At 37.1% G+C, this 26,943-nt stretch overlaps 1 protein-coding gene across 2 annotated transcripts in view; it reads left to right on the forward strand.

Moving 5' to 3' along the window:
* CC2D2A (coiled-coil and C2 domain containing 2A) overlaps positions 1–26,943 on the forward strand; it is a 53,666-nt gene that overhangs the window by 22,094 nt on the left and 4,629 nt on the right. For both annotated transcript variants that reach the window (XM_009887618.1, XM_009887617.1), the window contains 14 exons: positions 1,713–1,851; positions 2,632–2,835; positions 7,881–7,973; positions 9,903–9,994; positions 11,795–11,962; positions 13,511–13,616; positions 15,021–15,130; positions 15,276–15,372; positions 16,639–16,737; positions 19,297–19,473; positions 23,184–23,387; positions 23,871–23,960; positions 24,753–24,866; positions 26,437–26,571. In XM_009887618.1, coding sequence (XP_009885920.1) covers positions 1,713–1,851; positions 2,632–2,835; positions 7,881–7,973; positions 9,903–9,994; positions 11,795–11,962; positions 13,511–13,616; positions 15,021–15,130; positions 15,276–15,372; positions 16,639–16,737; positions 19,297–19,473; positions 23,184–23,387; positions 23,871–23,960; positions 24,753–24,866; positions 26,437–26,571 — 1,828 coding nt within the window. The remainder of the gene's footprint in view (positions 1–1,712; positions 1,852–2,631; positions 2,836–7,880; positions 7,974–9,902; positions 9,995–11,794; positions 11,963–13,510; positions 13,617–15,020; positions 15,131–15,275; positions 15,373–16,638; positions 16,738–19,296; positions 19,474–23,183; positions 23,388–23,870; positions 23,961–24,752; positions 24,867–26,436; positions 26,572–26,943) is intronic.

A 26,943-nucleotide genomic window follows, 5' to 3' on the forward strand; every position in this document is an offset into this window, starting at 1 on the left:
TATATTATTCCATTCAAAACAATCTAATTTGCCCTGAGGCTGCAAGTTAGACATTTTGTTGCTTTTATATAATTCCACTAAAATCAAGGAGATAATACGTAAAGTCTGCTTTTGTAATGACCTCGGGTAACTTCACTGTAAAGCCTTAAGTGTTTTCCCATACTTAATAACACTGAGCAAGTACCTTTCCCAGCTGATTATATTCTGTCAGACTTTTATTTATTTAGAGGGTAGACACTGGGATCCAGATCACCCTGTTAACTATTTTTGACCCAAGCTCCAGCTGTTCGAGTTATTTGCTGGTCAGCCTGTGAGTAACCTGATGACTTCAATGAGACTAGAATAGCATGAGATTAAAACGTAAGGATCCATTCCCAAAGGCTAACTTTAACTAATCACTGTAGCAAATGGAAAAATGGGGAATTTCAGAACGAAGTTTGCTGTAAAACACTCTTGGAATCGCTCTCTGGAGATGAACAGCCCTCTGTGACTTTCCAGTGTCTGTTGTGAAAGTCAGAGACAAGATTTGCATGCCTAAAGTTAGATTTTGCTGCCCATTAGCTTTTCAGCACAACTGTGATTCAGTGTGCATTTGTTCAAGACTGATGCCTAAAGTTATAACCTTGATGTTACCGCTCTGTCTGTGCCTCCAGTAACTGCTGGATATATGGCTGATTCTGATCAAGCATGAGAAAGATCTGTAAGTTCTTAAAGCTTTTCTGAAAATATTCAGATAAGTAGAGAACAAAGACTCCAATTAGCACGCCTAGCAAGAGAAGGGGCAACATTTACCTTCTGTGGTATTTAGCCAATAACATGCACATCCTGGTGTATTGGGGTTTACACTGCAAGGTTTTGGTAGCAGGGGGGCTTCAGGGGTGGCCTTTGTGAGAAGATGCCAGAAGCCTGACCAGCAAGTCAGTGTATGAGTGGCCTCCAGACTACACACTGTACTTCCTTGCCTACTGTGAGTACAAGGCAGTGAGCAGGAGCATCCAAAGGGCAGGGAGTGGAGCTGGGACTCATAGTGTTAGGGAGGACCAAAATCAGGGCTGCAGAACGAGGGAGAAGGCTGCAAGGGTGTCCCAGCACAGGCAGTGCCCTCGCCAGCCTACATGCAGTCCTGCAGGAGGTGAACATGACAGGCAGAGCAGGGTGCTGGCGGCAGTTCCAGGCATGGTGAGGGGATGAATCAGGCCTCACGGTCTATCCAGAAGCAGCAGGGAAGGGGGCAGAGACCAAGGCTACATTGCAGATCAGAGAGCCACCCACGGAGACAGGTCAAAGACGCAATTTAGGACATGGCGCAAGCAAGGACTGTACATCTGAGTTCTTTTCAATATGGATTGTCAAAACTTCTATGTTAACTTCCATGCTGTGAAGCAATTTATCATCTTACTTCCTAGTAATCAGCAAGATGGAATAGTGTAGGTGTATCATAAATGTATCAATAAGCACCTTATTACCTTGTTATAAAAGTTCCCTTCCACCAGTCTCTTCGTATTTCCCCCTTACTTTCCTTTGCAATTCATCATTCCCTCAGTTGCATAGCTACAACTAATAATTGTGTAGTGGAATTTGCTGTTCAGGTTGTGGGGAGCTTTTTGTGGTGTTTTTTTTTTTTCTGAGATTGTTTTAAGTACTTTTTTTTTATATATACTGCTAAACCCTGCATGTTCTAGATATAAGTTTTGTCAATTCTGTCTTTTTAGTGCTTTGAAAAATATTGATGCTATTGCATCCATTGGCACTTCAGGCTTAACTGACATGAAGAAACTAGCTAAGTGGGCAGCGGAAGCAAAGCTTGATCCAAATGACCCCAACAATGCAGCTCTGATGCAGCTGATCATGGTAAGTGGCTTTTCCAGAGCTGTTGGGCTAATGCAGCTGTGAAACACCTAGTCACCAGTACCTTCTCAGGCAATCTGCATGTATGCCAGGGAGATAGTAGCATTTGAATTTGTGATGGACATGCTTGTGTGAGTGTTAAGAAGCAAAATGTCTACTAAAAATATGATCTAATAATCCATTTAGTAGTGGGTTAATAATTTATTATTGAGTATGATTTATTAATCCATTCAGTAGTAGTCTAGTGGTGAAAAATAGGTTAAGAGAATACACAAACTGATTAATTTATAAATTAAAAAAACCCACAGATTTTGAATTTGTTGTTTCCTTAAAAAGCAGGGTTATTCCCAGTGTACTTGTGTGATATTAAATAGGAAGTTGCTCATTAGTAACAATTGCACAGAGAGATCTAGTGTATTGTAGAATTTGGGACTTTTCTAAACATCTAATCGAGGAGATGTTTACATAGCTGAAGTTGTGTAGATGAATCATCTTTACAGTACAACTTCCTGGGTTTCTCTGCTATGTTATAGTTTTCCTACTTTTTCATGTTGTTATGTTACGAGGAAATAGAATTTTATTGTCTTCTTAAATGTATAATCTCATATACTCAACAAAAACGTACTTTAAAACACTTATTATTTCAGTCTCAGTTTGAGCTGTCTCAATTACTTTTGCTTAAAACGAACATACTTGCAATATGTATGTAAAACTTCCCAAAGTTATTTTATAGACTTTTGTCACTTTGTTATGAAAAGGTTAATAATTTTTTTACTGATTTAGGTTGCCACAACTGGAGAGGCACACGTTCCTGATTTCTTCAGATTGGAGCAGTTGCAACAAGAATTTAATTTTGTTTCTGATGAGGAATTTAATAGATCAAAGAGATTCCGACTCCTGCAGCTCAGAAGTGGGGAGGTGGCAGAATTCCGAAACTATAAGCAGGTCCCTTTACATGAACGAGAAATCAGTGAGAAAATCTTCCAGGTAAAATGTTATCTGAAATATTTCTTTCTAATTTTAATGCTAATAATGTTTGACTTGCAATTAAGTCAGTGGGTCCCTTAAAGAATGTAAAGATGCTGACGAGTAAAAAATGAGAATTTTACTCCTTCAGATTTTTCTGGTGTTATGTTAATCTAATTAAGATAACTTCCTTCCAAGGCAGTATTTCCACAGCTATAGTTTGGAAGGAGAAAAATAAAACACAGCAACTGCTGCAGACACAATGTTCTGAGATACTTTTTTTTAAATGTAAGACACTTTTTTTGTCAGGTGATTTCAAATATAGAAAGGTAAGGCAAAAATAATTCAGGCTTAGGCTTATTAACTTTTGAGCTCTTTCTGTGGAGACTGCTGGAAGCAATAACTCTAACAAGAATTAAAACTTTCTTATGTTTTCCTACAGCTTGTGTTGCAGTTTTTTCTGGCTTAGTGCATTGTTCCAATTAGCTTACTCTGTCCTTGCCTGTCTGTTAATTACCTTACTGAAATGCAATGTGTGCATTTTTTTATTTGGGTCATACTTCAATTATTTTTAATCTCAACTCCAATATTAGTGTTAAGTCACGCATTCTTTTGTTCTTTAGCAATTCGTGTGGTGAAGGAGCATTTTAGTATGTTCAGTCCTTAGCAGGATCAAAATCATCTCAGATTCTGGCAAGTGCTGCTTTATCCCTACTTCTTCTTACATAAATTTCTTTGAAAAATTCCTTTCTTCTGTTTCTTCTGGATTATATCTTTTTTTTAAAGGTATTTATTAATTCGGTCATGTCTGGCTCTTTACAATAAATATTTTTCCATTTTAAATTTTAGATTAGGTGTGTCTTTTATTTAAAGATGTGCCACATCTTTGATAACACGTTTCTGGTCCAGTTGATTTTAAGAATTAACTTTGTTCATTTCATGTTATAATTCAAAATTGAAAACCATAGTTTAAGAATTAGTTTATTTTGGTTTTTTTTTTCATTAAGGGTGAATTGAATAAACCCATTATCACCTATTCCAAGTTCATTTTATATGACTTGATCTTCAAAACTAAGTTTAAAGCGGGATTGTTCCTAGTTGGTTTACTAGCTATTTGGCAAAGTTGTTTGAAAATTCATAGAATCGTGGAAATATTGTTTGGAAAATATTGTCTGGAGGTCATGTAGTCGTGCTTTTCACTGAAGTGGTGAGACTGTTGCCAGCGCTAGATGAGGTCAGCTGTGTATTTGTCTAGCCAAGTCTTGAAAACCTCTTAATGGGAGATTCTTTCTGGATAACCTGTTGCAGGGCTGCGTTATCCTTCCAGTGGTTATTTAAAAAAAAAAAAAAAAAAAATTAATGTCCAACCTGAGCCTTCCAAGTTGTATTTAATGGCTGTTTTCCCTTGTTATAGTGTCTGGAACTACAGAGATGAGTTTAACACTCTCTTCTTTGTAACTGCCCCTCAAATAGTTCTGGGCAGATATTGGGTTGCTCATTAATCTCTTTTTCACCAGACTAATTAAATTGAGAACCTTGTCCAGTGCAAGAAAGACACTGCAATACTGGTGGAAGTCCAGCACAGAGCTACCAGAATGTCTACAGGGCTGGAGCATGTGACATACAAGGAGAGGCAGAAAGGACTAAATTTGTTTTGGCCTAAGCAGGCAAGACTAAAGGGGGTATCTTGTTGCTTCCTTCAGGTACCTAGTGAGGTGGTGCAGAGAAGACAGAGCGAGACTCATCTTAGAGGCAGGGTGATGATATACACAAGTTACTCCTAGAGAAAACCCAGTTAGATACCATGAAAACATTTTTCACAAAGAACGTGTTCAAATTCTAGAGCATGTTGTCCAGCAGGTTTGTAGAATTGCCATCTCTAGAGATGCTGAAAATTCAACTGGCAAAGGCCTTGAGCATCCCGATTGGAGTTGTTCCTGCTTTGAATGAGGGTTTTGATCAGATGTCCACCATAAATCTCTTCTAACCTACATTATTCTAAGATTCTGACTTCTTCTTGTAGGTCATGTACTCTAGGCCTCTGACTGTCTTACTAGTCCTTTAGTGGACCCCATCCAGTTTCTCCATATGCTTCTTGAACTGGCAGCCCCGAACTGGATGCAGTATTTCAGATATGCCCTCACAAGTGCCAGGTTGGAGGGGCTATAACTTCCCTTTGTCTGTAGGCCGTGCTACTCCTAATGTAGCCTGTGGTTTGCCTTTTGCCAAAAACCCACATTGTTGGTTGTCATTAAACCATAACCCCCAGATTTTTTTCAATATGGCTGTTATTCTACTGGCTGCTTTCCAGTCTGTGCCAGCACGTGGAGTTACTCCACCCTCAATACAGAATTTTGCCTTTTCTTCATTGAGACTTCAGTTGTCACAGTATTCAGTTATCAAGAGCCCTCTGAATTGTGGTTCAGTCATTCACTGTATTAATCACACTTCCTAATCAAGTATCATTGGCTAAATTGCTGACAGTGTATTGTGTCTCCTCATCCAGGTCACTGGTGAAGATACTGAGTAGTATTGGTACTATAATCAATCCCAGGGGTACTTTGCTAGTTAGAAGACACCAACTGGACGTCCAGCTGTCCATCCTGTTTTCAACCCAACAAGCAGTCCGTTCAAACCCATACTTCCTCAGGTTATCCCAACCAGGAATATCTGCATTCTACTTGCTGACAGTGGTGATATTTTCAATCTATATCCTAGCTCTGTTCCTAAATGACAAGTTCTGTAGTCGTACCTAAACCTGATACTGGAAGTCTCCTGCTGTTGGTTAACCGTGATAGGCAGCTAAGCACCACAGATGCTTGTTCACTTCCCCTCTCCCTCCCACCCCGGACAGGGGAGAGAATAGGTACAGCAAAAGCAAAAAAACTCATGAGATGAGATAGTTTAATAAGTGAAGGAAAGAGGAAGAAGAAAGAAAAAACGGGCAAACAAAACACAAATGATGTAAAGGCACTTGCCACCTCCCACCCATAGACTGATCCCTAGCCAGTCTCTCAGCAATGCTACCCTCCCCACAATCCCCTTCCTTTCTATTTTAGTGCTGATCATGACATTATATGGCATGGAATATCTCTTCAGTCATTTTGGGTTAGCGGTTCTTGTTGCGTCCCCTCCCAACTTCTTGCGCACCCTCAACCTACGTGCTGGGGAGGAGTTGGAAAAAGAGATGGTGTTCACGCTATGCGTGCACCACTCAACAATAGTTAAAACAGTGGTGTGTTATCAACACCATTTTAGTCATAAATTCAAAACACAGCACCACACCAGGTGCTGTGAAGAAAATTAAGTCTATCCCAGCCAGACCCAATACAGTTAGGCCATGAAATTACCATCTTCTTTTCCTCACTGCGGTGTTTCCCCAAGTGATTCTGTTGTATTGATCCTCTCCAGTCTTTTTACAGTGTACAAAACTAATACGCAGTACTGCTATGAAATCTTCTTTTGCTTTATATGTGTTCATCATCTCTGCCAATGAACCCAGCAGCATGGGCTGTAGGATTTTGATAGTCTAAGACATGCCACGCTCATGGGCAAGCAGAATGACTTGACACACTTAAGGAAACAAAGCAATACAAGTGTCCTGGGTCAGAGGGGAGGAGTTTCAGTTTGGGCTTCAACGCCAGAGTCGGGGCAATCAGTCTGTGTCTGAGTACTTGCTTTATCAGGAGTTTATGATCTCTTCCTCTTTCTTCTGAAAGTTTATATAATGCCAATAGTATACTAAGAGTTAACAACTACTAATTAATGATTTGTGGTACTTCAGTCATTGCAGTAAAAAGACTTCTGAAGGGAGCAGTGCATATACACGTGTGCCAGTTAGACATTCAATTCCCATATCGGACTTCTTTCTGGCTCAGAAAAGCTATTCTTACTTTGTTTTGCTGCTAATCTGAAGTCATTCAACAATAATTATTATGCACTGGAAAACTTAGATAAAGATTTATTGTGGAAATAAGGAAGCACTGTGTTTCCAGAATGCCCTTCCTGGACCCTTTATCTCAGGGAAAAAATATTCTCCTAAGTAACAACAGTAGCAAAATGTCCTGAAGATTAATTTTACTGAGTAGCTTTTACATGATAACGAGCTGTGGTTCTAAAGCCAACGTGATTTGCAGACTGCCATTAAGCTGCAGATCCTGGGAGACCCCCTGGACTTGAAGACTCGTGTTTTGCTTGGAAGCTGAGTGTCAGCTTTAGCATTTTCTTAATTTATGAGACGCTTCCCGAAACTTGTGAATAAAAGTTGCATCTGTCAGTACAGCTTTCATTGTAGTCCACCAGAACAATAACCACAACCCTGAAAAATATTCCATCAACATACATCTCCCCAAGAACCAAGTGCTTCTCACAAATATTCTTGTGGTAGTAACCAGTATTCTTTTCAGCCCCTCTGTTAGGCTACAGGCTCTTTTTGCAAACCTCAGGCAAAGCAAAATCTTCACACTCTTGCTGCTTAAATAGCTTTCACTTTCTCACAATGTACAAACAAAGATTTTTATTATGCTATTAAATCTCTCTATTTCTAGAAAACAACTTAAAAATAGCTCAATGATTGTTTCTAAGCAAACTCTCCTGCAAGTGGAGTTTCTTCCAGCTTTAGACACTGTGAAAACTAGTTACGTGTATTAAAACACAGTTCAGATTTCAGGTCATTTTCTGTGAATGATGCATTACTTCTGTTTATAAAGGATTCTCCCTATTGCAGCTGCAGTAAGAGAAGCCATTTCCAGTTCAAATGGAATTTCAGTTTACAGCAGCAGGTCAAAGTTCAGCTTTAAAATAAGAGAGGGAAATCTTCAAGTTATTCATAGTAATTTAAACCACATGAATCTTGTAACTTAATGAAATTTTTGTCCCTATTTGTGGAAGTTTAGCAATGCTATTGCTGTATACATTAGCATTAAAAATAGCTTTATAAACCTCTGACATCTGTTTTGGTTTACTGTGATCCATATGTTAATATTAATGAAATATTTACCATTTTTCCTGTATGTAATAAAGCACTGAATATATATTGAATCACAAACTCTAGTAAATATCTTTAGGACTACGAGAAGAGACTGCAAGAAAGGGATGTGATTGACAGCAAAAATTACCTAGATGCACACAGAGCAGTTGTTGCCAACTATCTACAGAAGGTAAGCAGCAAAAAATACGGCTCCACCATATGTCTCTAGGCCGTATGTTGCTTCTATACTTGGATGCTTTATTTCCATGAATACCAAAAACTGATTCATCTCTAAACATGACCTACAAACATCATTAGAATTCAAAGTTAGGCCTGAAACAGGTCTAATTGAACATTTAATCTTATTGAAAAAGATGCAGTATACAAAATGGCCAGCCATTCTGGATTTTTCTAGTAGTTCTGTAAAGTCTTTTTTGCTCCAGTGTCCCACAGGTTTGTACTGTTGTTTCCCAGGTGTTCATTTATTTTCCTCTCCTTCCTGTTTTCCTGTGATGCGAACAACTTAATTATGTCCATGAAAGTGGCCCTAACTGCTGTTAAAAATCATTTAATACAATACATTTAATACACAGTGTCTTGCCCTGCAGCCTAAGGCAGAGGGCATATACTTCCATCACATTACCTTTATTGTGCTATTAGAGTCACATCTTCTCTCCCTTATCTTGATTTAATTTATTTTTCTAGTCTGTGCATTCTGTTTATTCTGTGATATTCTCTTTAATCCTTAGGGAAAAAAATTAGAGGAAAACATTGGCCATATAGCCAAGAGAAGTTTGCAATTTCAGACTATTTTGGCAAAACAGCAAGTGCAAATCGTGGCTACCAGTTTCTCACCAGTACTGGAAATATCGAGAAGTGTAACAAATCCTAGCCAGCCAGCAAAACATGTAAAATGATGATAAGGTTAATTTGATGTCGGACAAAACAAGTTGTCTGTTAGAAAGAATGGTTTGTAAAAGAATGGTAGATAATGAAGAGTGTTTAGATCTTCCAGGCAAGTGCCAAGGCCCAGATTCAGTATGATAATAGGAGGAAAAAAAAATATATTTTCAACAAAGCTGTCATGTCTGTGTCAGCCCTGTATGTTTTGCATGTTATTTAAGTTTGTACTCAAACATATGGTTTATGGAGCACACTGAAAAATAGTATAGTAGTACAGAGTAACATACATTATGGTACCTTTATTTGTCACTCTTTTAGATTAAATACAAGTAGCCTTTTTAAAAATAATATTTGGATATTTTATACTTCCATAAATTGTCAGACGTGCGTCAAAATTAGACTTCGCACATCAGAACTGAAATTCAGTTCACTCTGAAATGTGATCTTTGTATGCCTGTCACTTCAACAGAAAGGTATAATAAGAATAACTTAAATAAAAACTTTTAAAAATAACAAATAGAGATGTGTTGCAGAAAATTGGTTGTTGCTGTTCTGCGGCTGATCTTGTAACAGTACAGTATATAAAGACATTATTAGCATTGGTGGTAGGAAAAAAGGACAAAGGCAATGGTCTGTCAGTTTGCCTTCCACGTAGTTGTTGGGAGAAGAGGGAAGGCTTTCATCTCAGTCTTTGACCTCAGCATAGAAATGAAAGAAACTACAGATTTTAAACATATATTTAAAATCATAGTATTTGTAATTCAGGCTTCATCGATTGTTCTGCAGTCTAAAGTGTTGCTGTTATTCCCCATAACTAATACCATATAGATTACTATACAGCCTTTTCTGCAACTTCATATAGATGTGGAAAACAGATGTCTGTTAGTGTCATTTATTGCTGTGATGGCTTCTGATGATGAGCTGTAAGCAGATAAGACTTCGTTTTTCCAATTGTATGCTTTCATATGTTCTTATATTTGGCTGGCCAGTATGTTTTAGAGAATCACTGTATTTGTGAAATGAGCTTATATTATATTCTGAAGAAATATCTGGTGGAAAGAAAATTTTCCTTGGACTGTGACGTTTTTAATAGTGGGGAAAAAATAAAGAATGTATATTTGGACATGTTATTTCTGTTTACTAGACAGAACGCAAATATTTGCAGTGAGTTTGGATTATAAATATACTTTTGTGTCTTTTCCCTCCCCATTCACAGGTTCGAGAATCAGTAATAAACCGTTTTCTCATAGCAAAACACCATTTCCTTCTCTCTGACCTTGTCAATGAAGAGGAGATTCCCAGCTTGGGGTAAGGAAGCTATCTTTATTTGTTATAAACCAAAATAATTAGTGTAAAACCGTCTCTGATCTTTTCTTGCAAAGCGCATTGATGTGACTAACTGATGCGACTTTGTGTTTAGTATAACATACAGACTTCCAATCACTATGTACACCTCTACCAGTACAGACAGTGTATTGATAGACAAAGTATGTAAATGCTTTTTTAAGAAAAAGTGTGGGTTTGGTAGCAGTAATTTTACAGCATGTAAATAAAATTTAGCAGGATATAATGCATCAGGCTGTGATCTGATGAGCTGAGCATACCCCTAGCTGGTGCCAGATTAAATGATTTCCGAATCTCAGACAAGCATCAGAGGTAGTAACAGTACTGCTGGTTCTATAGGCAATGCTCACTGTGAGTCAGTGCATATGCCCTGCAAATAATGTGCAACAGATTTTTTTAACAGTTGTTTTCTTTATTTTACTTCTCATGTAATTCCGTTTGCTGTTGCTGGATGTTGTCAGATGCTGTTTACTTTCGGAAATGTTACTGGGTTTGGAAATTACTTCTTTTTTCTTTTAAGATTATTAATTGTTTTATTACTTAAGCACTTTCTTGGAATTATTGTTCCAAATCCCATAGTTGTTGATTTTGACATTTATCAGTCATCACAGCATAGATGACTCTTAATTACTGTTGCTAACTTAAAATCTGTGTAAGTAAACAGGTTGTGAAAGATAGTTGTATTTTCTTTTATGTAGAAAGTTGCTTGTGTTTACTATAAATGTGACACCCTTAAAGTACAGACAAAGCTTTTTCAATCAGCAGTATAAATCTAAACAGTTCCATCTGCTGGAGATACAGAGACTCACTCTCTTACAAACGAGTTCATCCTGGTTTTTAGTTCATGTTTTCACATCACAGAATGGAAAAATCCAAATGAGACTATAATCAGCTTTTTGAGTTATTTAAAATAAAATGCTTCATTGATATTTTCTTATCATGGATATTAATTCATATTGGATTCTATTTGCTAATATATATGTTTAGTGAATTTAAAATACACCATGATTTGTTTAAAGCATCTACTTAGTGAGATATTTCAGTAACTTGAATTTTGTGTTATTTTAACAGTACTTACTGTGATTTTATTTTTTTTTTTTTATTATGTATCAGGAAATAATTTACTTACTGTGATATCTTTTTTTTTTTTATTATGTATCAGGAAATAATGTTATTGTCTGTCAGTTTTAAAGTAGGTTTTGGAGTATCTGCAGTTAATATCAATGATGTGAAAAAACATACGTCTGCTTTTTATTCTTTTCCTGTTCTGTTTTTTTTTTCCTTTGGTTCTGCTTTGCCTTGGGTTATAAGTTCTGAGGGTCCAGGGTATGTTGTGACATATTCAGTCTGCTTCCTTTCTATAGCCTATTTTTCGTTGTACGTAGTACAAAGGCATTTGTAGATCTGTGTAATTAGATTTTTTGCCTATTCCATACATTGGTTGTTGTCATCTGCTAGATACCTTGTTTGTAGCACTGTAGTTTAGATCTATCTTGAAGCTGTGTAATTGTCTTAGTTGTACCTTACCTAGTTTGGGGAAAAAACTTGTTTGCACATTTAAGTTATAATTTCTGAAATAAAAGACAGAACTGGATTGTGTCGTATGAAACAAAACATATTGACATGTCATAGAGTTTTGTATGGCACTAATGGGAGCATATATTTCCTTTTTCTGTTAGTGCATAATTTGCCTGTGTGTCATGGAAACACTAGAATGCTGGATTCTATACAAAAATGACTAAATATCTGTTTTGTGATTATTAGTATTTTGGGACTCAGCCTCTTTAAACTGGCAGAGCCAAAACGTCCGTTAAAGCCAAGAAGAAAAGAAAGGAAGAAGGTCACAGCACAGAATTTATCAGATGGAGACATAAAACTGTTGGTGAACATCATCAGAGCTTATGATATTCCAGTGAGAAAACCAGCGATGAGGTATGTTGAACTGCCTGTTTCCAGTACAGATTCATTTTCTGGTTTCTGCTGTTTTGAGGACAGCTGAAGCAACTAATGTTGAAATTCAGCCATATGTGGTGTTTTGATCCTCCTGATAAAAACACATATACATTTATCTTTTTATCAGTAATGATAAAGATCTCCTGTTTTGTAGGTTTAGAATCATAGAGTAGTTTGGGTTTGAAGGGACCTTAAAAGGTCATCTAGACCAACGTCCCCTGCAATGAGCAACCTCCCATGCAATTTTGTAGAATAATATGATCATTTATGTGTAACTGCTAAATTCAAGAAATGTTTTACTAAAAACTGTATTAATCTGCTTGAGGAAAAAATTGTCTGGAAGATAACTTACGGTTTTGACAACATTATAACCCTGGTAATATCAGTTGAATTATACCTTAAGCAAGCCTGCTAGTTAGGGCAATTTTAATTCATTACATCAAAAAAAAAAAGTATTTTAAAAATCCAGTTCTTCATTGTGGGATACTATATTTGCCTTCTGAGTGTAGTCTTCTCCTTCATGAACTGTTTGTTTAAGTTAATGGACTGAGTCTAATTTGGCTCTGACTAATTTTAAAGGCGACCGTTACCTTCAGGCAGGTTAAAGCTGTGTCATGGAGACATACTGAAGTTCTGAACAGTCTGGTTCAGTTGCAGAAGCAATGTATTAGTGCAGCATTCTCTCTCTCTCCCCAAATAAATACACCTTCCATTTAACTCGGAGGTATTTTCAAGCTGACCAATTACTGTGCCTACAGAATTTAGCATCTTATGCTGGTTTATTGCTTTGCTATAATAAAGGTTCTGTTGGGTTTCTGTAAATAAGTTCATACTGAGAAAAGCAATTCATATTAGAAACATATTGACAGGAAGGAAAATATGAAAATTTCAACTCATTATCAGTATTACAAAAATAACTAAAAACCCTCCTAGTCTTTTTGCATTATATGATACTGTATTTTGAGCTGCTTTCTTCATGAATAGTTTTGTGGTTTTTTTCTTAATCTCTACTGTGGTGTTATTACAGACAAAGTTATTTGGAAACACTATAAAAATTAACACACTAACATTTATTTTATTTCACTCATGGGTTGCTGGTTGTGTAATATTCATATTGGTTTAATTTTGTTGTAGAGGCCTTGCCTGGATACCATGAAGTCTACACTGTTTAAGAATTCTGTGGGGATTCATCTCCTTAAACTGAAAAACCTGTAGCTCGAGGAGATTGTACGGGGGGAGGCAAAAAAAAAAAAAAAAAAAGGTCTGGGGTTGATACGCTCTTGAGAAAAGAGAGCCTCCAGGCACAAAGCAGTGTTTTGCAATGAGGCTTACAAGAGCTATACACTCGCTATCCCTTTCTGGCATTCTTTTCATGTTACTTGATCAAATAAATATCTTTCCAAGGTTAAAGTCATAACATAAAAATATCAGAAGTATTTCCAAAATTCTGTATGGTTAATACAGAATGTGAGGGATTAATATTTTATAATGTGTTCTCTGTCTTGTCTTGTTGTTTTCCTCTCATAGCAAACTTCAACAACCATCTAAATCTTCAAGGTCCTTTAATGAGATGTTTGCAGCCTCTCCGTCAGCTCAGAGCCCAACTGATAGCCCAGACTGGGCATTCAACCAGGTATCTTACAAAACAAGCATTTTCTTATGTGAAGTTGTGAGCATTCCTCTTTTCCACAGACAGTAACATTTACCATCAAAAAGATATCTTATTAGTGAGGTTGGCTTGCCCGCTCCTTGATCTCCAAAAAGATAGTAAAGCTTCAAAACGCTCAGAGAAGGGCAATAAGGATGTCAGAAATACAGGGTGGCTACCGTACAGTGAAAAATGGTCAGGCTTTTCAGCCAGAACGGTAGTAACTGCGAATAGGGGAGGAGGAATATGGTAGAGAGACTCAAAATCATGAGTAATATAGAGACTGTGGATAGGGACTGGCTGTTTACTGGCCCTTTCGGTACGAGGGTGAGGGATTGTCAAACGAAGCGGGGAGGAGTTAGGTTCAAAACAGACAGAAGGCTGTGACTCTTCATGCAGCAGTCAGTAGGTGCCCAGAAAAGTTGCTTACACGTATTGTGGAATAGAGAGGTTTGCTTGCATTGAAGTGGGTATTGGACAAATATTTGGAAGAGTGATCCATTGGGAGTTACTAAACAGAAATATCATTACAGGCTTAGGAAAGACCTTCCATCTGAAAACAGTTGAAGCCTGGAAAAGTGATAGGACAAAATATCCTGTTTGCCTGCTCTGTTCTTACTCTTCTGTATGTGTCTGCTGGTGGCCATTTTCACAGCCTAAATTTTGAGCCCAGTGCACTCTTAGTCTAAACCAGCACAGCCATTCTTATGGCTGATAATGAAGCTACACATGCTTGCTATTGAGAACTAAATTCAGCATCCTTCTGAATGAAGGTGGATGTCCTTCAGTGTGTTTTCCTGGTTTTCCTATGATTTTCCTCAGAGTTATTGCTTCTTGGAAAGTAGAAGAGGTTCTGCCATATGCATTTGAACGCTAATGAAATGCTCCATTAAGGCATTTTTAATCACATTAGGTGTGTGTTGTGTCTAGTTAGGAGCTGCTTATCTGTAATAGGGGCCAGTTTCAGAGACAACCAGGATTGTAGCAGTAGGCTTCTTGGATTACAGATAAGAGCATACAAGTGCATTTTTTGCCACTGGTGTCTGGATCACATGTTCTGTTTCAGTTACCTTCTTTGATCAGATAGTCAGTAGCTTTCCCACTCTTAGGTGTGGTTTTGCTGGTGTATACAAATAGATCAAGTATTCTGAATACATGTAATCTTTTGGAAATGCTAACATATAAAATATTTTAAAAGCTTCATAAATGCTTAGAAGCCTGGGAAGTGCAATATTTAAGGTATATTAAAGTTTTATCTGGGTTGGACCAGCTTGATCTCCACAAAGTATACTTTTTTTTTTCTAGATGCGTCAAAATTTGTAATTTAGTATGGTCTGATTAATTTTTATAGAGATCTGTTTCCTTTGTTTTTTGATCTCTTATTTATAGGTTTTAGTCCGTCCTTTTGTAGAAGTTTCTTTTCAGCGAACAGTCTGCCGGACAACAACAGCAGAGGGTCCAAACCCCAACTGGAATGAGGAACTTGAGCTTCCGTTTAGGTATGGCAAAATGAAATAAGATTATTTGCGAGTAATAATAATTTAATTTGAGCATGCACATTTATTCAAATTTTTCTGTTCTGTTCAAATCACTTATTTTCCTGTTCTGCTCAAATCACTTTTTTGGATTGTTTAACCTTTTCAGAGCTCCTAATGGTGACTACAGCACCCACAGTTTGCAGTCAGTGAAGGATGAAGTTTTCATTAATGTTTTTGATGAAGTACTTCATGATGCTGTAGAGGTGAGTTCATAATTGAAGGACAGTATATATTACAGAATATTATCAGCTTTTTGAAGTTCACAGAATAAGACTTTTCAGTGTAATAGCTTTCACCCTCCTGTGCCTCTTTTTTCTCTATTTTGTCATTCCTTACGGTTTTATATCTAGTCAATACTGCAAGATTGTTAGCGGGAGCAGTCTTTACAGTGTTAACCTTTTGTCTGTACAAATTAAGCTTGTACTTTATAATGTGCTGCTAGAGTTGAACATGTGTATGTAATCTATTTTACTGATACATAATGAAATTGTAGATATTAAAAGTGAGTGGCAACGTATGAATTGTAATCTGAATTCTACTCTTCTTAAACCTAATAAGGATTTTTACTAAATTCCAGATGGATGATCCCAGTTCCTGCATTTTTTATTAACTATCTTTTTATGCTCTGTCTCATCCTGTTTTACAAGCTGTTTGGTGAAAAAAAACATCTTTTGGTTGTATATATTATTTTTTTGAGTGAGATAAAAATTGCAAGTACTAGTAACAAGAAATTTTTGTAAGCTGTCAGTGTTGGCATTACTCCTTCCCCTCTTGAAACCAGTGAAAGCTTTCGTAGTCAATTCAGCATGAACAAAAATAGCAGTACTCAACATTCTTGAAAACATAACCCAAAAATAAATAATGCACACATTTCACTGAGAGCAGAATTCTGTCCTCAAAACTGAAATAGAATTTGATGCAGCAGAAGGAGGAAAAATACGGTCTTGAAACTCCAATGTCACTCTAGCCTTTCGAGAATTTTTTTTTTTTTTTAAAGTAACTTGTAGGCTAATCATATTAGACTTGGAAATCCCTGATAGGCAATACACATGAAAACAATGCATCCGATCTACAGGGTTTAGTTAGATTTTCATGCAATTTTACCTTCAAAAAGCTTTTCTAAATACTAGTAAAATATTTCATTAGAAGACGATAGTCTAATTTACTTTGTCTGAGAAGACTCTTGTGGACTCCTTGTCAGATTTGAGTTCTCCATCACAGATTATACAGGAGTATAATCTGAAATGCAAGCACAACATATCGTGGACCATGACATTCTTGTATTTGTTCAGCATCTGGCATGCTTGAAAAGCATGCAGAATAATCGTTGCCATACTACTAACTGATCCTATACTTAAATTATTAAAAACAACACAGATTTTTTTATTAATGCCTTGATTAAATTGTTAAATAAATTAAAGGAAGTGAAGCTGTATTATGAAGTTTTATGTTGGGGGCCTTCTTAATAGGATGATCATGAAAAAGGAAGTGGAATCCTCACTCGTGTTGAGAGACACTGGCTGGGATGTGTTAAGATTCCATTTACTACAATATATTTTCAAGCGAGGGTAAGTGTCAATAACTTTGAGTAAATCTCTTAAAATACAAAACTGGAGAATGAAAAGGGGCTGGTAATGAAATGTCAGATTTAATTATGTTCTCTGTACCTGTTAGTTTATCTTTATGGAATTGTTTGAAAATGTCTTTGAAACCACTGTTTTTTGTCAAATTTGATGAGTATTTGTCAGTAAGTTCAATGTTTTGAAGGGATAAGAGACAGACAAACATACTTCTACACTGACAATTCAGCCTGGCTTTCTTCAGTAATGAGATTAAAAGTGCAAATTCTTTAGGTGGTTTTGTCAGTGACTTTTGAGATCCCTGGTATTGCCCAGCCTAGATAGGTGATCTAGGAATAGGAATATTACCTGGATAAGTGATAGGAAACTTGACCTAAATCTTGTTTTTTCACACTCTTCATGAATCACCAAGTTTTCACCTTTGCCTCTCCCAATGCCTTCTTTCCTCCATTTTTAGAACTTTTGAAGAGAAGCCTTCTTCAAGAGATATCAATGGTTAGTCATGGGAGCAATAGTAAAACATACAGTTCTTCATAGGGGAAAGGCTTTTTTTTTTTGTCTGTCCACTCATCCTGGACTTAGGTTAACGAAAATAATTTTTCACACCAGTAGTCCTATCATACTGTAATCTTGATGTAGGACTCTCTTTCTGCAGGGCAGTTACTTTCATGTGTAGATCAAGTCGTCATATCACAAAAGTCTCAGGTTCTTATTTCACAAACATTCTGACAATCAGTCATCGCCTAATGACGCATTAATTTGCTCTTCTCTGGGTATGTAGGGCACTTCTCAGAACCTTAAGGGCTTTAAGGCATACTGTGAGCCTCTTGGATTCTTTGAGTGGAGGATAAGTCTGTAGGGGTCTCATTTAATTTAAGTGCAGTGCTTGGAGTTCAAAGTGGTTTTCTTAGGCTCGCTGTTCACAAGGCATAACAGAACATAATTGTCATGGGATTCAAGAAAGCATGGGATTCTTTTCATTGCTGAGAAATTTTGGACCGTGCATGTCTAACCAGTGCTAGTCCACGTGCTTCTGCTAGATCATTAATAATATGCTATCTGGAATATGGGAGGTTAATCGGTGGATGTAGGTGTTTGAGGGTTGTGGTACCCTATAGAATGAACCTTTCATTGACTTCAGAGAAGATGTAAGTAGTAAGAATGTCTGGCCTTCTTTTCATGAGTCTTTGGCCATTGTGTGCAGGCAACGTGACATAATGTGGCTACCATTGTTAACAGATCAACAAACAAGAAAGAACAAGATCCTTTACTCTCTTGGGGAAATGTTCTGTACTGAATGTGTGAAATTCACCTGAGAAGTGTGTCCGCTCACAGTCCTGAGCAGACTTAGCCATTTTAACAGACTGCTTACCCATACATAGTGAAGGACACAGCCTATAGTCCGTCTTTGAGGATTACCAATACTGATGTCAACCAGAGTATCTCCAGGATTCCTGTCAGATGCACTCCTGACTCTCTTTGAGGAGGTGTTGCAGTTTGATTCCCTAAGCACAGTGTGAATGCCGGCATAGATCTTCCCAGCATTAGAGATTCTTTTCATTTGAACAAGATTTCTTACTGAATTTGAAAAAGCCTGATCATTCCAGTGGTTATATCAAGGGGCATCTAGCAATTAAATTTCAGTAGCAAATTAAGTGTTTCTTCATCTCATTGCATCAGAAGTTCTGAGTGATTTAGAGTTTTCTCCTCATCAAAACTTAATTTTGTTCTTAAATGTTTGATGGGTCAGCCCGGTGAGTCATCTGTTCATCTTCCACATCCATTGAAGAAGTCTTTCCTGATGTCAGTCACCTGAATTCTGCCCAAATCAGGAGGTTAATCTTCTCACTTTTCTCTTAAAGCTGTGTACTTCCACTGTTGAGGCTTGCCTGAGCAGGTGTGGGGCATGCCATCTCTTGTCTGACGTGACCTTTCAGAAAGGCCTTATCTTGTGTCTGTGGTGGCAGAGGGAGGTGCAAAGTCAGGTGAGTCTGTCAGAGCACTCTTCCATGGGGAAACTGCCTGAATGGGCCCAGTTCCAGTTGCACCCAAGAAGCATCAGCAGCTTCTGTGTGGAAGGTGTCCATCTGTGGGATGCTGAAACATCATTGCCACATCAAAGGCAATGTTGGTGTGATGCTTCCTCCAGAAGTGTAGTCCTGCAACCTGTATTTTGCCGTTTTGTCTTTTTCCCAGGTAAACAGTGCCATGTGGAGACTACTGTTTGAAATAAAAACACTGAAAAGCTGTCACTCTTTGTTTCTCTAAGAACTAGTGTGTATGATTTCCATTACATTAAATATTAGTATCCATAATGTGCACGAGAGGCTGAAATCTAGTTGTAATTAATACATTTAACAATGAGATGGCTCGTGTTTTTACCACCGTTAATCAGTGTATATGTCATATGCTCTGATGTTATTGTTTTGTAATTCAGAGCAATAAATCAAATGAAGAAAATATTTGAATACAAGTAGCAAATGTATTTGAGAAGGAAGTTTTGCTTTTTTGGGTCTAATGAGAAGTATTTCTCTGTATGTGTTGTAGATTGATGGTACGTTTAAGGTGGATATTCCTCCAGTCCTCCTTGGCTACAGCAAAGAAAAGAACCTGGGAATTGAGAGAGGTTATGATTCTGTGCGAAATCTGAGTGAGGGCTCGTATATAACACTGTTCATTACCATTGAACCACAGCTCATTCCTGGAGAGTCAGTCAGAGAAAAGGTAACTATTCAGTAATTCATCATATTCTTGCTTTTTGTTTCCAGTGGTGCTGTTCTTGAGATGTACATAAATAGGTATGCTTAGTGTACCGAAGGACGTGAATACAAGTACGGAAGGACATTAACACAAATTCTGAGTGCTCTACTTCAAATTTTTTAGCTCAGTTCAATTTAATTGGATGCACCACTAAGTTAGATGGACGCTTAATCCATGAGAAATAACTTTCACCAGGTATCTAGTTCCAATGTTAATAGGAACTAGAATATCTATGAGCCTTTAATTTTCCCATTTATTTTTGTAAGCAATAAAGTATTCATGTGAGCACTTGTGAACAGTGGACGAAGAGGAGGTGGCAGGTGCAGACATAGTATTTTCTTGCTTCTGTGTTTATACTATTCAAATACAGCATTTATTATTTATGGCTTCATGCATGCCCCCAGATCTTGAGGATAATTATTTCTCAACAGCAGCTGTTATTTTTTTCATTTATTTTACTAAACCAGAAGTGCCTTACATTAGCAACAATATGTAGTTAAAATGCATCCACCTCTTGCTATTTTAAGTAACATTATGCAATGATTTTGAGATTCATTCAGCAAGGATGTATGTTTTTCATGCACAAAAAGCAGCAGTTCATTATTTTCCAATTCAGTGCGACACTGGTCATTTATTAGAGACAAAGAGAAGCTGGAGAGAAAGTCTATCATTATGTAATTTCTTTTTCAAAATAAATATAAGATTGTATGATTCATTCAAAAAACCATTTTTCCTGTTAAATTATAGCCTTGGAAACTATCCAGTCCTATGCTTTCTTGTTCTCATGGAATACTGTGGGAATTGTTACAGTTCAGTACTGTTGAAAATAAAGAAAATAAAGAAATAAAGTGCATCCATGGATGCCTTTTAAGGTCAATTACTTTGAATGATAACAGTATTACTAGGACTTGAAACCATAAATATAAACTTAACAGGCTTGAAGCACCTTTAAGAGAGGAGACCTTATTCAAGAGTTTCAATCTTAACCTTCACATACAGCAGTTAGTTTCTGGGAAAAAGATGTACTGAATTTGTAAGGAAACAGATCTCTGTTTACAGAAAGACCCATCTCCAGTACTGTTTCAAAAGAAAAATCATAGAAATTCAAATTAGGGGTGAGATTATTGTAAAATATTGTGGACTATATGCTGCAAATCTTGACCTCTTTAAATAATGAGCAAATGCTGAGAATTTCTTGCATAGATGCAATTTGGTATGTAGTTTACCAAAAGATTATGTATTGTATTAATGCTCAGTAAAATGGTGCGGTTTGGTAGATATACTTAGAATTTATTTGAACACTTCAGAGGGGAAAAAACAGCATTATTTTAAGTCATAGATCTTTCTGACGTAAGTTCTCTTTCATTTCAAATATGATGGTAGGGGCTAACTGCCCCTTGCCAAAACTCAGACATAAAGAACTGGAAGGAGACTGAAGTACCTTCCATTCTGAGGATGCAGCAAAGAATCGTAGCACACTAAATCACAACACAGCAAATGAGTCCTGTTCTAAGTAGCAAGACCTACTCCATGCCAAAGCTTCTCCCTAGAAGGAGTCACACTGAGAAGACGAGGGGCAATGGGCATAAGTTGCACCAGGGGAGATTGTGTCTTGATATAAGAAAGAAATTTTTTAGAGTAAGAACAGTCGTTCACTCGAACAACCTCCCCAGGGACATGGCAGAGTCGCCATCACTGGAGGTTTTCAAGATGCGATTGGACAGGGCGCTAGTCAGTCTCATCTGGGCTCCCTTTCCCATGAAAGGTTGGACAAGAGGGCCTCTCAAGGTCACTTCCAACCTGGGCTGTTCCACGATTCTATCAAATCTATCAACTACCGAAAAGTGCATTGTCACTGAAGTGCATCGAAAGTAAGACCAGGAATAAGGAAAGTCTGGCTGAGGTACAAAAGCTATTGGTACAAAAGATCTGTTTTCTAAAATTTGGAAAACAGTGGAAAAAACAGCTGTGAGTAATAAATCAGTAGGAGTTTTGCCAGATTTTGTTCACTCTTTGCATTAGAGATTTCTGTAAATCTTATACAAATATTACTTAGCAGCAGATGATTTGTTTACCTTGGATACTAAGCCAAACCAAATCATTTCTTTAGCAAACATTGTACAGGATTTTCAAATAATCAATTTTTTTCAAAGCCATATAAATATAAAACAATAAAATATAACTTCATGTTAGAGGAAACTAAGTAAAGCAGGACCAAAATCATTAAGAGACTGTTGTATTTTATGCGGTAGGTATCTAATGAAATCTGTACGTACAAGCACTACTAAAGTGACATGCATGTATTCTAACCAGGACTGAAAGTTATAATTCTGTGCTGCAACTCCCCAGATGTAACACATATACTTGTTATAGAAAGTGTTTGACATAAAATGACAAAAACAAACTAACTGGTTTTGCTGTTCTTTGTGTTCTTTGAAATACTTGTATACTGTTTTAGGATGTTAAGCTTAATTTTAGTTTAATTTTGCAATACCTTTTTTTTGTTTCTTTACCTATTTTTCCTCTCTTTCTTGCTGTCCTTCCTGAATCTCTATATAGATGAATGAAATGCTTAAGAAGGTACAATAGTAATAAATTGCATCAGTTGACAGATTCCCGTTGTTCCTTGTTTAAGATTGAGCTTGGTTTTGTGCCATTCAGCAATCTTTTTGCACTTTGCGTTAGTTTGACATATAGTAGTTGTTTATTTGTCAGTAATATTTGCAGTGAATTTTGACATTTAAATATACAAAGTGCTGGAGGCTGTATACTTCTGCTGTTAATTATGGTTGAGAAGGATCAGCACTGCATGCCTTCTCTGCTGACCTGCAGATCTAACTGCAGGGCCCTGCCCAGCTGTTCCACCTCTGGTTGGTTTGAGAAGAAGGGTAGCAAAGGACAAAGTGGTTTATGTTGAGCAAAAATACTATGAAGAGTGAGCTTTTATTCTCAGCACCACTAGAAATATACCAGGGATTCTAAGTAGATGTAAAAAACTATTTTGACTAATCCTAAGACCTTTAAAGAGGGTATCTTAGGTGACATATGAGCAAATAAATGTCATTATTATCTAATTAATACGTGCTTTTGAATCCTAGATTTGCTTCTGGAAAACCTCATCTAAAAGCGTTAAAATTTTAGACAAGTCTGAATTATAAGGATTTATCTAAAAATTACTTGGACCTTCTCTGCAAATATTTTGGCATTGTGCAGGGTTATTGCAGTATTATTTATAGAAAAACTACTGGGATTTTGTGCATAACCTCAATTGTGTTTTTAATGGAGTGTGATGTGAATAGTATGTAGGATTAGTAGCTAACCGTAATTGTTTATCTTTGAATTAATATGTGGTGTTACATATTCATCCCTGTAGTTTTACTTGGCCATAACTTTCATTACATTTTCAGTGCTTTATTAAAGCCAGCTATAGGTACAGGTCATTACGTGCATTCCTAAGTAACTGGAAATCGCCTGGTTTTCCATTACTTTGAGGTTTCTTACATGTGTGTGAACCAAAGTATGTAACTACAAGGATATTTCAAAATGCTATTAGGAAAGAATTATACACTCCTTTTACGCTCCTGTAAATGGTGAAATAAGGCCAAACATAGTAAAGACTTAAGCCCAAATTATAAATACAATTATTTTTATAAAAATTCTACTCTCTTTCGAAGTTTGATACCCAAGAAGATGAGAAATTGCTCCAGGCAGCAGCAAAGTATGAAGCTGAATGTACATCAAAGTTTCCAAGCCGCCAGTGCCTGACAACTGTAATTGACCTCAATGGGAAAACAGTTTTTATTACCAGATATATCAAAGCTCTGAATCCACCACAGGAGCTTCTTGATGCCGTCCCAAATAGTTCTCAAACAGCAGCAGTAAGTACTTAGAAAAGACAGTGAAGTTTCTGGGATATAGATTTCAGAATGTGTGTGTTTGCATGTGCATGTGGGCACTTAACATTTTTATACGTTTGCTGTATAGTTATGCTCTTTTTGTAAAGGAAAAGCCAGAGATAGAGAATAAAGTAGTAACGACTATGTGTGATACACAGTAAGTCTATTTATAATGAAGCCAGAAAAGGGTATTTGTCTTCTCTGGAAAAAAATAGGTATATTAATGAGTATTGTCCTTTAAAAGACCCAGAGTTATGCCAAACCTTAATGGGAGTAAATCGTATCAGTCTTTGATATAAGTTCTAAAATGAGCAAGCTGCAACTGTAATGAGTTTATTAGTCAGTGTTTTGTCACTGACACCTGTGGAAACAGCACTATGCCTCACATCTGGTATAATAATACTATTGTTATATATCCATGTCGTGAATTAAAGGGGTGACTTGCCCTATGTTGTTTTCATGCAGGAATTGGTGGCTCGATACGTTGCTTTGATTCCTTTTTTGCCAGATAGTGTGTCATTTGCTGGAATTTGTGATTTATGGAGTACGTCGGACGTAAGTAATGCATTAAACAGAAGCTCTTTATCCTCTCAAATGCAATGTAACATCGTAGCAGCCCCTGCTTTTGGACCCTTCAGACCTAAATTATTCTGCGGTTCTACTATTGTGAGGACGATTTTTCTTTATAAGCTGTTTATTTCAAAGACTGAGGACCAAAGCTTGAGAAAAGTTGCTCATCCTGATGTGAACCACAATTTTTCTTTGATAAGTTGGGATTGATTGATCCTAAGAATGCTTAGGGCTTTAAGCTTTTCCTGTTTTTTTTTTTGTTACAAAACAATTCAAGTTGGCTACTCATGCACAGGTGAAAGGACACCGACTGATGGAGACTTTAAAACTAGACTTAAAATTGATCATTGTAGTTCCCAGGAACTACAGAAACAACATTGTGTGTAATGTCAGCAATAATGGGAGATTTTGTGTTGTTGTTTAGTGTTGTTTGTCACATACAAATAAATCCTGTCATCTATAGAATAACAGGAGACATTAAGTTAATCATAGATGATGTTTTTACCATCTGAGAACTTTTCTGCAAAATTCAGAATAACTCAAAAGACAAAAGACCTTGTTTCTTGTGGTAAAATCTCAGATCTGCAGCATGGATTTTCACAGCATTCACTCTTCATCCTGCATGTTGAAACAGTGCCCAATAAACAATAAAGATGAGTTGCAAAGATCTGAGAAGACTCTTCTGCTTCAGAAGTGTTAAGAAATATTATTAAGTGTTGTAAGTTGAAAACACAGTTGATAACTGCATAAAGACTTTTATTTTTTTATCTCAATTAGCAATTTCTTTATCTTCTGGCGGGAGATGAGGAAGAACACGCCGTGCTCTTGTGTAATTATTTTCTTGGTATGGGGAAAAAAGCCTGGCTTATCATTGGAAATGCTATTCCTGAGGTATGAGGATCTTTTCATTTGGTCTGAATATTAACTTTTATTCTCTGAAGTCTTTGGTTCCCACTAATGGATAGGATTGTTTCTCACTGGCATGTTTCTCCAGGAAGTTATCTAAACCATGGTGCTGCTGGAACTGATTCTTTCCAGAGAGGGAGGAAAAAAAAAAGTTGAAAGTATATCTTAGTATCAATGTTGTCTGTTTTGTTTGTGTTTTTTTTTTTTCCTGGACCCACGCTTCCATGCCTAATCTGGTAGTAGCCGTCATCCTCGTAGTACAATACCAAGCATCTGTAAACCTTGATTGGCCTTTAGCTTGTATAAATGGTATGGAGATGGTCCATTCACAGTGTCTTGAGTCATGAATATACAGCTTGTGACAGTCAGGGTGGGACTGGGTAAAGGTTGAAGAGATGGCAAGAGAGGGTTAGGGGCTTGCCAGGGATTCTTACTGTTACATATCTGTCTCTTGATTCTCTCTCCAGCTGATGGCAGAGCTGCGAGAGTAATGATAGATCTGTTCTGGCTCAAACAGTCAGTCTGCATCCGCCATCTGCAATGCAGGCCGGGTAGGCACGCTGCTTTGCCCTGGGCTGCTGCGTGCCCTGTCATTGCTGGGAGCCCACTGGGGCAGCAGGCTGGCTTAGACTGGCCAAGAACTAAAACATTTAGATTCTTTTGCCCATTAGGAGATGCATTTGTTCTCATGGAACCACTCAGATTTCCAAGTAACCCATACTGCTCTTTCTAAAGAGATGGTAAGACTGTTTATAATGCAAATTTCCACCATTAGTTTTTCAAATTACCAAGCACACGTGAAAGTTCTGCCAAACAGAATTTTGGTCAAAAAATCCCTGTCGTGACTAGTTTCTTTAGCACATTCTCAGATATTGCACAGCAGGAACAGGTACTCAGGTACACTCCTTCCACTGCAAATCTGATGGAGATGGTAGTCCTTAATAAAGCATTCAGTTTATGTATGCTGTAAGGAGGGGGATTATTTCAGGTATTTCAAGGTACCTGGAAAGTTTGGGAGATTAGATAATTAGAAAATAGAAGAGCAGTTTAGGGATTCCTGATAGAGAATATAAAAAGATAGCTGGGAAATTCCTTTAAGTATGAGGGAAGGCTGATGGATAAGACACAAAGTGTGCTGCCTAGGCAGCAGTCCTTCAACTCAGAGATGGCCCGTGGATAAGAGTTGTGGCAGTAGCCAAGTAGGACATGCCCATATGGAAGTGGCATACATTAAACATTCCTGTATATAGAATTTCACATCAGTTGTTAGATGAACTAAGATGATTTTCAGAATCTATATTTTAATGGTTTGAGGCTGACCATGTAACGTTTCTCTGACACCTAAAAGAGACAATGTATATTACTGAGACAATTCTGTATTACTATGTAAGTGTTAGTTGGTTGATTTGTAACAAACCTGTAAATTCTTCCCACCAGTATGCCCCAAAAAAGTACTATTTATCTCAATAGTAAAAATGTAATATTCCAAACAATCCAAACTATATTGTCTTCATAGCCAGTTTTAAAATGTCTTTCTCCTGTTTTTTTTTCCTAGGGACCAACTGCATATGTATTAACTTTGGAACAAAGTCAGTATGTAATTTGGAATCCCAGTACCGGATGCTTTTATGGGCAGTATGACACTTTCTGCCCCTTACAAAATGTGTACTGTCTGATCAGCTGTGATAATGTAAGTGTACCCAGTCTTGTCACATTTGTATGCACGTAAGAGCTGATAGTTGGTATTTTTCTTGAACTTATGCATCATTTGTTCATCAGTGTAATGATATTTATGCTGTCATGTTACTAGTGATTTTATTCAATCTTATTTTGAAATAAGAAAGATTTTTTAATCAGCATTTAGGTGGATCATGACATCCATTCATATAATTTTTGTTACTTGGTTTTACTTAGATGTTTCCCAACTTGGATGGCCTAAGTTTGCCACTGCTTAGCTGAGGAGTAGTAATTCAGCAAAGCTAATAGTTTGCAGGTGAAATATTACTGAAAAATGAAGAATAAAGCATATTGGAAGGAGTCACTTGAGTTGCATAGATAACAG

The sequence above is a fragment of the Charadrius vociferus genome, unplaced genomic scaffold (assembly GCF_000708025.1).
Source record: "Charadrius vociferus isolate BGI_N301 unplaced genomic scaffold, ASM70802v2 scaffold306, whole genome shotgun sequence".
Lineage (NCBI taxonomy): Eukaryota > Metazoa > Chordata > Aves > Charadriiformes > Charadriidae > Charadrius > Charadrius vociferus.